Source organism: Giraffa tippelskirchi, chromosome 4 (genome assembly GCF_054371585.1).
Source record: "Giraffa tippelskirchi isolate mGirTip1 chromosome 4, T2T-mGirTip1v1.2.pri, whole genome shotgun sequence".
Lineage (NCBI taxonomy): Eukaryota > Metazoa > Chordata > Mammalia > Artiodactyla > Giraffidae > Giraffa > Giraffa tippelskirchi.
Window position 1 is genome coordinate 204,267,895 of NC_137278.1, and position 13,389 is coordinate 204,281,283.

At 37.2% G+C, this 13,389-nt stretch overlaps 1 protein-coding gene across 14 annotated transcripts in view; it reads left to right on the top strand.

Moving 5' to 3' along the window:
• The window catches only part of TNRC6B (trinucleotide repeat containing adaptor 6B), a 241,083-nt gene that overhangs the window by 89,401 nt on the left and 138,293 nt on the right, over positions 1-13,389 (top strand). For 10 of the 14 annotated variants that reach the window (XM_081587535.1, XM_081587525.1, XM_081587530.1 and 7 more), the window contains one exon: positions 3,148-3,215. Coding sequence is in view for 7 of the 14 variants with exons in the window: in XM_081587525.1 (XP_081443651.1) it covers positions 3,148-3,215 (68 nt within the window). In the remaining 7 variants the exon portion in view is untranslated. The remainder of the gene's footprint in view (positions 1-3,147; positions 3,216-13,389) is intronic. The other 4 variants (XM_081587543.1, XM_081587529.1, XM_081587541.1 and 1 more) reach the window with 1 other exon arrangement.

Here is a 13,389-nt window from a genome sequence, read left to right on the forward strand (position 1 = left end):
CTAATATGCAAAATATGGGGGCTTCCCTGGTGGCTCAGATGGTAAATAATCTGCCTGCAGTGCAGAAGACATGGGTTCAGTCTCTGGGTCAGGAAGATCCTTTGGAGAAGGGAATGACAACTCACTCCAGTATTCTTGCCTGGAGAATTCCAGGGACCGAGGAGCCCAGTGGGCTACAATCCCTGGGGTCGCAAAGAGTCAGACACGACTGAGCAGCTTTCACTCACTTTATGGGGGCTGCAGTTAAAGATTTGAAAGTCATTATAGGGGAGCTTGTTGAAACTGTGGGCTTTTTGATTATTACTTCTTGTCATTATTGTGGTTATTAGAAATTGGTTATAGATAAGCCTTTAAAAAATACCTAAGCAGAGGCCAAGTCCGCAATGTAGAGATCTTTAATTGGAGAGGATTTTTAAAGATGAAAGATTGAGAAAATTTCATAGTATATAGAAAATAATCATTCTTTGAGAAAATTATTCCAGGGAACTTTAAAGAATTTGTCATCTGTTTTTCCTAATTGAGGCATAAGATTTATTTGTAAAGTTCAGAAAATGCACACAGTTCATTGATTTTTGTTTTTCACATATGTGTACTTTCTTGTAACCAAGACCCAGATTAAAGATCATCTCTAGCTCCTCATAAAGTTCCCTTTGCAATATTGTAACCATGTTTTTTTCTTTTAGAGGTTTAGATCACTGTGTAAATTTAGAATGGGAGAATCCTGTCTCTCCTTGGCAAAGCCTGGTAGGCTGCAGGATCAGGAAGTCCACAGGGAAGAATAAAAGTCGAAACCTGGTTTGAATTTCGCAGTGTGTGTCTTTTATTATTCTTGCTTACAGTTCCTCCAGTTTCTCCTTTTAATGGAAAGGAGATTTTTTCCATTAAAAATCTCAGTTTTTCTGTTCTTTTTGAAACTTAGCCTCTTAATACTATTCCATCTTTTCCAGTATTTCTGAGAAATGAAGACTGCAGCGGGAGGGTTGCAGAGCTAGAAAGCCTTTTGTTTTATTTGGGTTTCATTATGGTGTGTGTCTGTATTACTGTTGTCTGTCTTCCAGATTACTAGTTTCTGTTAAAAGAAATAGCACAGGGAACTCTACTTAATGTGGTGACCTGAATGGGAAGGAAGCCCAAAGGGGAGGGGATATAAGTATATGTATGGCTGATTCATTTTGCTATGCAGTGGAAACTAACACATTGTAAAGCAACTATGCTCCAATAAAAATTAATTAACCTTGATTGCTGGGAAAGATTGAGGGCAGGAGGAGAAGGGGGCGACAGAGGATGAGATGGTTGGATGGCATCACCAACCCAGTGGACATGAGTTTGAGCAAGCTCCAGGAGATGGTGAAGGACAGGGAAGCCCAACGTGCTGCTGTCCATGGGGTTGCAAAGATTTGGACACGACTGAGCAACAACAACAGCAAAAAAGAAATGGGCAGTATTTTTCTAAGTGGGGAATAACCCTTGAATACATCTGTTAAGATCTCTTTCCTTGAATACTTTTGTTTGACTTTTTGAAAATTATGCCTTTTGGGGAAGTTTTCATAGGACTAATCGTCTCAGTTTGTGGAGGTAGCTCTGATTTTGCCACTTATTTTCCTTTATTGAGCAATAAACCATCTGGAATAATAAAATGCTTTGTTTCTTCTTTTGAAAATTGTATTCAGAAATAAACCATACATATGAAAGAGAAAAGAAAAACACACAGTTAAAAGAATAATTATAAAATAAACACCCATATACCTACTATATAGGCCAAGAAATAGAATCTATACCCCAGAAACCACCATGTGCCCCTTTCTGATGGAATTCTCCTGACTCCCTAAGCTACTAATTAGCCTAAATTTTGTAATAGTTATTCCCTTTTCTTTATAGTTTTATGAACTATAAATATACATATGTCTTTATATATACATATGTATGATTTTAAAATTTATATATTTGAATTTATGTTAATAGATTTATACTGGATTTGTATTCTTCTGTGACTTGCTTCTTTCACCTAGTATTGTGTTTTTGTAACTCATCCAGGTTGAAGTGTGTTGCTGTAGTTCATTCATTTTCTTTTTCTTTTTTTTAATAAATTTATTTATTTTAGTTGGGGGCTAATTACTTTACAATATTGTAATAGTTTTTGCCATACATTGACATGAATCAGCCATGGGTTTACATGTGTTCCCCATCCTGAACCCCCCTCCCACCTCCCTCCCCATCCCATCCCTCTGGGTCATCCCATTGCCCCAGCCCTGAGCATTTGTCTCATGCATCGAACATGGAATGGTGTTCTGTTTCATATATGATAATATACATGTTTCAATGCTATTGTCTCAGAACGTCCCACCCTCACCTTCTCCCTCAGAGTCCATAGTTCATTCATTTTCATGCAGTATTATATTCTATTATCTTAAAACACCATCGCCTATTTGTCTACTTTTAGTGTTGATGAATGTTTATTTTTTTCCTGTTAAAAATAGTGCTACTAAAAATATTTTTGTACATGTGCAAAAGTTTCCTTAGGGTATATATCTAGAGGTGCAGTCACTGGTTTGTACAGTAAGTACATAATCAAGTGTAGTAGATAATGGCAGACTACTTAAAAGTAGTGGTACCAATTTTCCCTCCCACTGGAATGGATGAGAGTTGCTATTGCTCTGCACCCTTGTCAACACTTGGTATTGCCCAACTTTTAATCTTTAGCCAGCCTGGTGGTGGTGAGATAGTATCTCTTTATGGTTTTAATTTGCATTTTCCTGATTGACAGGAGACTGAACATCTTTTCATTTATTTAGGGCCATGTATGCCTCCTCTTAAGTGAAATTCATACTCAGTTATTTTGTAGAGTTTTCTGGTAGGTTGTCTTTTTCTTACTGTTTCATAGCATTTTTTTTATTATATTCTGGATGCTGACCTTTTGTCACAGTTATGAATTGCAAATCAATATGCTTCCTTTTTTCATTCTGCAAATCTCACGCAAGGAGAGATGCCATATACAAACATGGAGAGGGAAAACCATCGACTGGGGCTTCTGTCCTAGTTAGGCATGTAGTGGAATGCCATGTGGTTCTGTAAGCACAGGCCCTGCACTTGGAAGTGACTGCATCTTGGTTCCTGACTGCTGCTGACCTATGGTGCTTGACTTTGCAGGTGGAACAGGAGGATTTTGTAATGGAAGGGCATGGCAAGACTCCACCTCCTGGTGAAGAAAGCAAACAGTGAGTCACAGTTTATTTAAAAAGGGTCTTATTACAGATCTTTAGAAGCACTTTGGTTAAACATGCTGAGAGCATGTTTGCAAGGGATGTATATGTTGGGTACATTGTGGAACTCCTCCCAAGTTGCTTTGGTGGCTGTTAATACATTGCTTCTATTTATAGACAGACTAACTGGAGGGGCAAGAAAGTTGGCTTTGTAGTTTTTCTCACTTGACTAATTAAAATTTATGCTACTCTTTAGCAAAGGCTTTAAGGCTTAGGATGTTTCAAATTGAACTGACTCACTCTGGTTGATTTCCAAAGATGGTGTAAAATGGTATATCCTTTTCTTAGCAATGTCTTTATGAAGTGAACTGAATTAATAGACTGTTTCCCTGCATTCGAAGTGTGAATTTATTTAAATAGTACTTCCTGAAATTCTATTCCATTTGGTTATTTATACTTCTGATCTTTGTTGAAATAACAAATTGTTTCCCCAGAAGAACAGGAATTATAAATAATATGACTTAGCCAACATTCCAAATAATTCAGGATCTGTCCTCTAACTTCTTAAGGAGTGATAAGTTCTAAATCTGAAATTGAGAGTCCTCTGGGTAGCTTTCTGGTGGCAGTGAGTAGATATTTTTCCTCCCTCTGTCACAGAACTTGAAAAATTATGTTGCAGAGCAGACTGGTGTTTCATATGCCCTTTTAAAGGAAAAACAGTTAAGACTGGCTTCAAGTACTGACATAACGACCATTTTTTATTCAGACAGTAGTCTTCTAAGTTAATGGGACAGTGACTTATGGAATTCACTGAAAATCTGTAGAGAGAAATTCTTTTCTCTCATCTTTTTTTTTTTCCCTCGAAAATAGTTTTGGTCCATCCTATTAAAATTTTGTCTCCGAAACCCTTAGGAATGAATTACGCAGAATATGCTATGCTGCCGTGAGGCCAGGTTCATTAAAGGAGAATGTTTGTCTTGTATTTGTTGTCAATGGAAACCAGGATATTTTCACAGCTGGTTTAATTTGCTAACCAGGCAGTTTTAAAAATAGCTTACAATATAAATCCTAACTTTGCTGTATTCTGTCAAATGCACTTACGTTCTGCATGGGTGGATGGAATCAATTCATCTTTAGCAAATTAGAAAGCCTAACATCTAGTCTCAATAGAATTACAGGAACACTTCAGGTGCCCTGCCCGCTATTCACCCTCCACTCCTACACTCAGGTCAAAGGTGTTACAATAGAAAAATCCTCGCTCCCGTTTGGCAAGGGTTTTCTGTGCACAAGAACTTTTCTTAGATGCTGCCTGTGTTTTTTCCATCCCTCATAGTGTCTCCACTTGAGATACTGGAGTGGGTAACTTGCCTGTGATAAGCACCTTGAAACAGAAGTTAGGATTTGAATGGAATCTTTCTGACTTTAAAGTGTTTTATAATATCTCTTGAACCCAAATTCTTTGCCAACGTCAAGAACTATGTTCCTGAAAAGTATTGTGGCCAGCAAAACTGCAGTTGTCAAGATCAAAGTCTCATGGGTAAGAGTGAGTTGGGGGAAACAGTGAAAATGGCACAAAGCCTATTTTTAAAACACAAGTGAAGTTTCTGTTCTCTGAAGGGTATCCATTTCCCAAACAAACCAGTCTTTATCTTTAAAAACCTGCTCCAGTAACCCCTATCTTGAATCAGCTCCTTTAAGTATTAAGGAAACATTGCTGGAGCAGATTCTCCCACAAGTTTTACATTATACAAACTATACTTCTTTTAGAGAGCTTCAAATGGCTCCAGCAGACTTGAAACGTCATGGGTTGTATACTTACCATTCTCCCTTGATAGTTTTGTTTTCACAAGTCTCTGCCTTTTCACAGATCAATCTTGTTTAATTTTGTTTTATGAGTTTTTTTTCCCCCCTGGGGTTGGTCAGCTATCTTATATTGAAATGATAAAGCAGAAATGAATATTCTTGCTAGGTCTTCCTCCCATACACCTGCCCACTTCTTTTGTGGGAGTTGGGAGCAAAGCTGCCGTGTTCTTTTGTTTGAGGCAACAGAAATAAACAGATTGAAAAAATTTGATTTTTTGTGTCTCAGAACTGCAGTTAGCAAAGGATCATTGCATCCAGATAGTAGGATCTAGGAACTGAATACTACATTCTGGATGCTGTGAGTGACATATTGCTGAATGACTTATGAAATTCCCATCTGTTGTTTTATTTTTTAATTATAAAAGTATTATTTGGTCATCATAAAACATTCAAACAATAAGTGTGAATTTAGAAATATTCACTTCTACCCTCCTATTCTTCCTCATCTTCTGAAACTTTTTCTCTGTATTTAGAAAAACAACTAAACAGATTTTTTTTCTAACATTCTTTGAGACTTACTTTTTTCATTTGACATCTTTTGCAGTCTATTTCATTCCTTTAAACATCTGCAGAAGTACATTCTGTTATACTATAGTCATTCTCTAATAAATATTTTGGTGACTTTCACTTCTTTGATTATTACAAATATTAATACTTTTTTTAACATCCTTATATAACTGAACTGATTCTTATATCTTTATACACAAATGTATTTCTGTAGAATAGATTTCTAGATATGGGGCTGTTTGGCTCACGGGCATGTGTTTTTTTATAAAGAGGTAGCTGCTGTCAAATTACTGTTCAAAAGAACTCTACCAATGTTCATTTCCATCATCAGTGAAAGAGAGTGCCCATTCCTCCACACCGTTAATAACAGTAAAATTATTTATTTTTGAATTTTTGCCACTCTAATATTTTATGGCTTTAATTTGCACTTTTATGCTTACTAATAAGATGGAATGTCTTGTTAGTCTCTTGGCCATTGATTTTTGTATCTTGTACCACCTGTTTACATATGATTACCATTTTTCTTTTGGAATGTTTGTTTTGATAGCTTTGTAGGATCTCTTTACAAAGTGCAGACATTAACTTTTGTCTTTTAAGATGTTTAAATATTTTTTCCCAGGCCTTATCGTTTAACATTGGAGTATCTTTCATACTAATAAACCATTTAAATTTTTATGTAGTAAAATCAGCCTTCATGGTTTCTGTGTTTCATGCTTGTCTAGAGAAGTCCCTCCTACTCTAACATGATGAAATGTCCTGAGTTTTTCTACTGTATTTTTCACATTTAGACCTTTAACTGAACTGGTACTCATTTTTGTGTATGGTAAGAGGCAGAGATCTAACTTAATTTTTTTCTAAATGGGTTTTCCAAATGGCTGTCATTCATTGGTATTAGCTTGTATAGATAGCCTGTTTCACGTATGGAGGCAGGTGGAGCACAGGGATTATATAACTCGCAGGTCACAGAGTAAATTCTAGTAAGGATTAGGTCTCAAATTATTTGTTAGCTGATCTGTGCCACTTTCCTTCTTCATCTAACATTTTTACCATAGGTTCTGGAAGTCTTGAAAAAATTTTACTTCTATGATGTTTGTTTCAATGGTATAAGTTCTATCAACAGGCAGTGTAAGGTAGCTAAGCATGTAGAAAGCTTTCGTGAAAAAATAATTGACTTTTGATATTGAAAATATTTGTGCTAAATTGTTAATGTTTGGATCAGTTGTGCTGATTGCTGGTGTACATGTGAATAAGATTTAGTGGAGTATACAACTTTAAAGGTTTGTTTATATAGTCTGAATATATTTGCTTTTTAATGAGGTTTATTTACTATTAATGTATCTATAATCATTTTTCTGAGTATATTCACTTATGAGCTATTGGAGAAAATCAGACAAACCGAGTTTATTGCCACATAATTTTGATCATATAATGTGATCATTTAACACTGGGTCAAATATAAAACTATTACAACTTTTTAAAACTCAGCATGAACAGATACTTGTTCATGAGTTTGGCCTCTTTTTCATTGCTTCCTTAAAATTTTAATATAACTTATAAACACATCTAAGCTTTAAATCTCCATGTTGAAATTCACTCATATTCTCAAGAGATACTTGCCTTTAACCTACTGAAATAACTCAATTTTTCTAGTAAATTTTTATTGATTGAATTTTCTTAATTATTTTGGTTCATTTTATGAAAGGTTATTGTTAAAAAACAAATCTCTCAAAGAAATATTTACACACTCATATTTATTGCAACATTATTCATTATAGCCAAAAGGTGTAACAACCCAGATTCCATTAACAGATGCATGGATAAAGAAAATGTGGTATATACATAGAGTGGAATATTATGAAGCCTTAAAAAAGAAGGAAATCTTGTCACATGCTACAGCATGCATGAACTTTAAGGATATTGTACCAAGCAAAATAAGCCAGTCACAAAGGACCAGTACTGTATGCCACCCATATGAGGTATCTAATGTAGTCATAGAAAAAGAAGGTAGAAAGTGGTGGTTGTCAAGGCCTAGGGGGAGAAAGGAAAAAGAATTAGTATTTAATGGGTATAGAGTTCAAAATGAGAAAGTTCTAGTGATCTGTTGCAAAACAAAGCAGCTATACTTAACACCACTGAACTTTACACTTAAAAATAGTGAAGATGTAAAATTTATTTTTTTTAACCACAATAAAAAAAATTAGCAACCAGATTGAGAAGTTTAAATGTAAAATATAGCCTGGAATTCAAAGACTTAGTACAAAGAAAGAATGTGAAATTAATGACTTTTATATTGTTTTATTTATTCATTGCACTCAAAAGCAATTAGGCTATTTGTTGGTATTAGGAGAGCATTCCTTTAAATAAGAGAAAGGACTCTGAACAGAAAAATCTCACCCTTTTATGAAAACGTGAGACCAAATTCTCAATCATCTGTATACTGCTTAATCATGAATAAGAGCAAGAATTCGAGTTAAATAGATTAAACCAAACTGCCTTGCTACAAAAGAAGTGAAAGCTCAGGTTGCCCTTGGCTCCAGAGTCCTTGTTTTCACACCACAGTGTTTTGAGTGAAAGTGAAAAGGTGTTAAAGTTGCTCAGTCATGTCCAACTCTTTACTACCCCATGGACTACAGCACACCAGGCCTCCCTGTCCTTCACCATCTCCTGAAGTTTGCTCAAGTTCATGTCCATTGCATCTGTGATGCCATCCAGCCTTCTCATCCTCTGACGCCCTCTTCTCCTTCTGCCCTCAATCTTTCCCAGCATCAGGTACATTTCCAGTGAGTCAGCTGTTTGCATCAGGTGACCAAATACTGGAGCTTCAGCTTCAGCATCAGTCCTTCCAACGAGTATTCAGGGTTGATTTCCCTTAAGATTGACTGGTTTGATCTTCTTGCTGTCCAGGGGACTTTCAGGAGTCATCTCCAGCACTATAGTTCGAAGGCATCAATTCTTTGGTGCTCTGCCTTCTTTATGGTCCAGCACTCACAATCGTATGTGACCACTGGGAAGACCATAGCCTTGACTATATGGACCTTTGTCGGCAGAGTAATTTCTCTGTTTTTCAACACACTGTTTAGGTTTGTTATAGCTTCCTGCCAAGAGGCAATCGTCTTCTGATTTCATGGCTGCAGTCACCGTTTGCATTTTAGAGTCCAAGAAGAGGAAATCTGTCACTACTTCCACCTTTTCCCCTTCTATTTGCCATGAAGTAATGGGGCCAGATGCCAGGGTCTTAGTTTTTTAATATTTAGTTTTAAGCTGGTTCTTTCACTCTCCTCCTTCACCCTCAAAAGGCTCTTTAGTTCATCTTCACTTTGAGCTATTAGAGTGGTATCATCCATATATCTGAGGTTATTGATGTTTCTCCCACCTATCTTGATTCCTGCTTGAAACTTATCCTGCCTGGCACTTCTCATGATGTGCTCAGCATATAGGTTAAACTAACAGGGTGACAGCAGACAGCTCTGTTGTACTCCTTTCTCAATCTTGAAACAGTAAGTTGTTCTATACAGTGGTCTAACTGTTGCTTCTTGATCCGCATACATGTTTCTCAGAAGTCAGGTAAGATGGTCTGGTATTCCCATCTCTTTAAGAACTTTCCACAGTTTATTTTGATCCATACAGTCAAAGGCTTTAATGTAGTCAATGAAACAGGGGTAGATGTTTTCTGAAATTCCCTAGCTTTCTCTATGATCCAGCAAATATTGGCAATTTGATCTCTGGTTCCTCTTCCTTTTTTAAACCCAGCTTGGATATCTGGAACTTCTTGGTTTGCATGATGCTGCAGCCTAGCATGCAAAATTTTATGCATGACCTTACTAGCATGGGAGATGAGTGCAATTGTCCAATGGTTAGCACATTCTTTAGTACTACCCTTCTTGGGAATTAGGACGAGGATTGACCTTTTCCAGTCCTGTGGCCACTGCTGAGTCTTCCATATTTGCAGACATATTGAGTGCAACACTTTGATGGCATCATCCTTTAAGGTTTTGAATAGTTCTACTGGAATTCCATCACATCCACTAGCTTTATTAACAGCAGTGCTTCCTAAGGCCCATTTGACTTTGCTGTCCAGAATATCTGGTTCTGGGTGACTGACCACACCATCATAGTAATCTGGTTCATGAAAATCTTTTTTGTATAGTTCTTCTGTGTATTCTTTCCATCTCTTACTGATCTCTTCAGTGTCTACTAGGTCTCTACCATTTTTATCCTATATTATGCCCACCTTTGGGTGAAATTTTCCCTTGATATCTCCAATTTTCCTGAAGAGATCTCTAGTCTTTCCCCTTCTGTTGTTTTCTTCTAGTTTTAGGCACTGTTCATTGAGGAAGGCCTTCTTACCTCTCTCTGTACTGTTCTTTGGAAGTCTGTATTTAGTTGGATATACCTTTCCCTTTCTTGCTTTTTGCTTTCTCTTTTTTCTTTAGCTATTTGTAAAGCCTCTTCTGATAACCACTTTACCTTCTTGGTTTTCTTTTTCTTCGGGATGGTTTGGTTTGCTGCCTCCTATACAATATTACGGACCTCTGTCCATAGTTCTTCAGGCACACTGTTTTCTAGATCTAATCCCTTGAATCTGTTCATTACCTCAACTGCATATTCATAGGGGATTTAAGTCATACCTGGCTGGCCTACTGGTTTTCCCCGATTTCTTTAGTTTTAAACCTGAATTTTGCTATGAGAAGCTGATGATCTGAGCCACGGTCAGCTCCAAGTCTTCTTTTTGCTGACTTTACAGCTTCTCCATCTTTGACTACAAAAGTGAAAGTAAAAGTCACTCAGTCGGACAGTTTTATTTTTGGTATTGGCCATTTGGTGATGTCCATGTGTAAAGTTGTCTTGTGTTGTTGAAAAAGGGTATTCCTATAATCAGTGCATTCTTTTGGCAGAATTCAGTTAGCCTTTGCTCAGCTTCATTTTGTTATTCAAAGCCAAACTTGCCTGCTACTCCAGGTATCTCTTGACTTCCTACTTTTGCTTTAAAATCCCCAGTGATGAATAGAACATCTTTTTTTGCTGTTAGTTCTAGGAGGTCTTTTAGGTCTTCATAGAACTGATCAACTTCAGCTTCTTTAGCATCAGTGATAGGGGCATAGACTTGGATTACTGTGATATTGAATGGCTTGCCTTGGAAATGAACTGAGATCATTCTGTCATTTGCATTTTGAACTGTTTTTGTTTATTGTGAGGGCTACTCCATTTCTTCTATGGGATTCTTGCCCACAGTAGTTGATACAGTGATCATCCGAATTAAATTCACCCATTCTGGTCCATTTAATCAGTCCATTTCTGGTTCACTGATTCCTAAGATGTCAATGTTTATTCTTATCATCTCCTGTTTGACCATGTCCAATTTACCTTGATTCATGGACCTAACGTTCCAGGTTCCTATGCAATACTGCTCTTTGCAGCACTGGATTTTACTTTCATCACCAGACACATCCACAGCTGAGTGTGGTTTACACTTTGGCCTAGACGCTTCATTCTTTCTGGGGCTGTTAATAGTTCTCCTCCACTCTTCCCCAGTAGCATATTGGACACTCTCAGACTTGGGGGACTCATCTTTCAGTGTCATATCTTTTTGTCCTTTTATACAGTTCATGAGGTTCTCATGGCGAGTACACTGGGGTGGTTTACCATCCCCTCCTCCAGTGGATCACATTTTGTCAGAACTCTCTGATAACCCGTCTGTCTTGGGTGGCCCGGCACACCATGGCTCATAGCTTCATTTGAGTTATACAAGCCCCTTCACCACGACAAGGCAGTGATCTGTGAAGGGACAATGCAGGAGACCCGGGTTCAATCCCCGGGTTGGGAAGATCCCTTCTAAGGGAGTGGCAACCCACTCCAGTCTTCTTGCCTGGAGAATCCCATGGACAGAGGAGCCTGGCAGGCTATAGTCCATGGGGTCACAAAGAGTTGGACACAACTGAGCGACTAACACTTTCACTTTTTTTATATCCCTTTTATGTGTTGTTGATATGATTAATTATATCAGTTTGTGTATTTCAATCCTTCTTAGAGTACTGTCTTTTTTGTCTCTTTCTAAGGGAGAATCTATTCTTGCAAGGAAGACCTGTAAGGAAATTAAATGTTGAAGACAGTTTTATGTTGATTCAGAAAGAGGAATATAATTTTGGGAGTCAACACTACCTTTTATACCCCAGTGTGGTCTAGTACGGAGAAGGCAATGGCACCCCACTCCACTACTCTTGCCTGGAAAATCCCATGGATGGAGGAGCCTGGTAGGCTGTAGTCCATGGGGTCGCTAAGAGTCAGACATGACTGAGCGACTTCACTTTCACTTTTCCTGTTCATGCACTGGAGAAGGAAATGGCAACCCACTCCAGTATTCTTGCCTGGAGAATCCCAGGGATGGCGGAGCCTGGTGGGCTGCCGTCTATGGGGTTGCACAGAGTCGGACACGACTGAAGCGACTTAGCAGCAGCAGTGGTCTAGTATCCTTTCTGCTTGAGGTTCTGTTTTTTTAAATGTCTTAACTCCAGTGTCTTGATTAGATTCTCTTCTAACTAATTACATTCTTCGCAACTTAAATGTCTAGTTATAAAATGTCCTTTTAATTTTTCTGAATTATTAACTATACAGACCTTTTGTAAATTCTGATAGTTAGTCCTTACCTTTATTTCTGCTCATACTCTTAACTCCTTCTACAGTTCTCTCTTCACATTCATCTTATTGCTGAGGCGCAGCTTTTAAAAGTTTAGTCTTTGCAGATCTCTGCAGTTGATAGTCCTTGTTTTATATTTGACTACCAAATTTAACACTAAATTCTTGGAGAACCATTTGTTTGGTGCTTATTTAAAGGCTTTAGGAGTACTTCTCTGTTGGTCTAATGGTTAAGAATTCGCCTTCCAATGCAGGCAATGCAGGTTTGATCCCTATTTGGGGAACTGAGAAAGCCCACATACCATGCAAAGACCCAGCATAGCCAAAAATAAATAATAAAGGCTTTGGGAAGCTTTGTAACATTTCCTAAATACAGAGGAAATGAAAGTATTTCCACATTACTCAGTTTATAGATCATATCTTCAAAACACAGACCTTGGTATTTGGCCATAGGAAAGGGTTTTTTGGTTGTTTAATGTTTTATTTTCTGTTTTCTTCCATCAGTTTTCATCAGCTTTCCCCCTGCCTTTGGACCATTAAAATATGTACATGGTGAAATAAACTTACTAAGAACAAATTGAAATCTTCTAATTTCAATCATTATTACACAGCAATAAATTGGGCAGTTTCTATATGATCTTTTCATATTGTTTTTGGGAGAAAGAAAGTGAGTGTTATTTTCAAGTTTATTGGTATTTTGAAAATGCCACAAAGAGGTTCAATAGATAGTTATTTATGCTTGTGGAATTTTTGCTGCTGAAATTTTAGTATAACCATAAACATTTTGTACTAGCTCTTTGGGAAACTTTCACTTGCTAATAAATTTTCTAATTTGCATTGAAGTCACTTAAATTAATTATTTGAAAATGTCTTTAAGTTCTAAGCTTTATTTTATGAGATTTTCCCTATGTTTCCTAATTGCAAATGACTGTAGACTCTGTGGATTGCTGGTCTTTATAGGCAAAGGTGCTGACGTTAAACACAATGAATGGGGTAGCACATGTGGCTCTCAGAAAACTACAGTTCATTTACTAAAAGCCTTATTTATTTAGCTTATATTTTACTTAGGGACAGATAATATGCTTTTATGGAAAAGCATTACTTGAAAGGCAAGATGTATTTGCCCAGTTCCTTGAAATTGGTGTTTTAAGGCTGCCTTTTTCGAGATGTTACTCTTATTATGTAG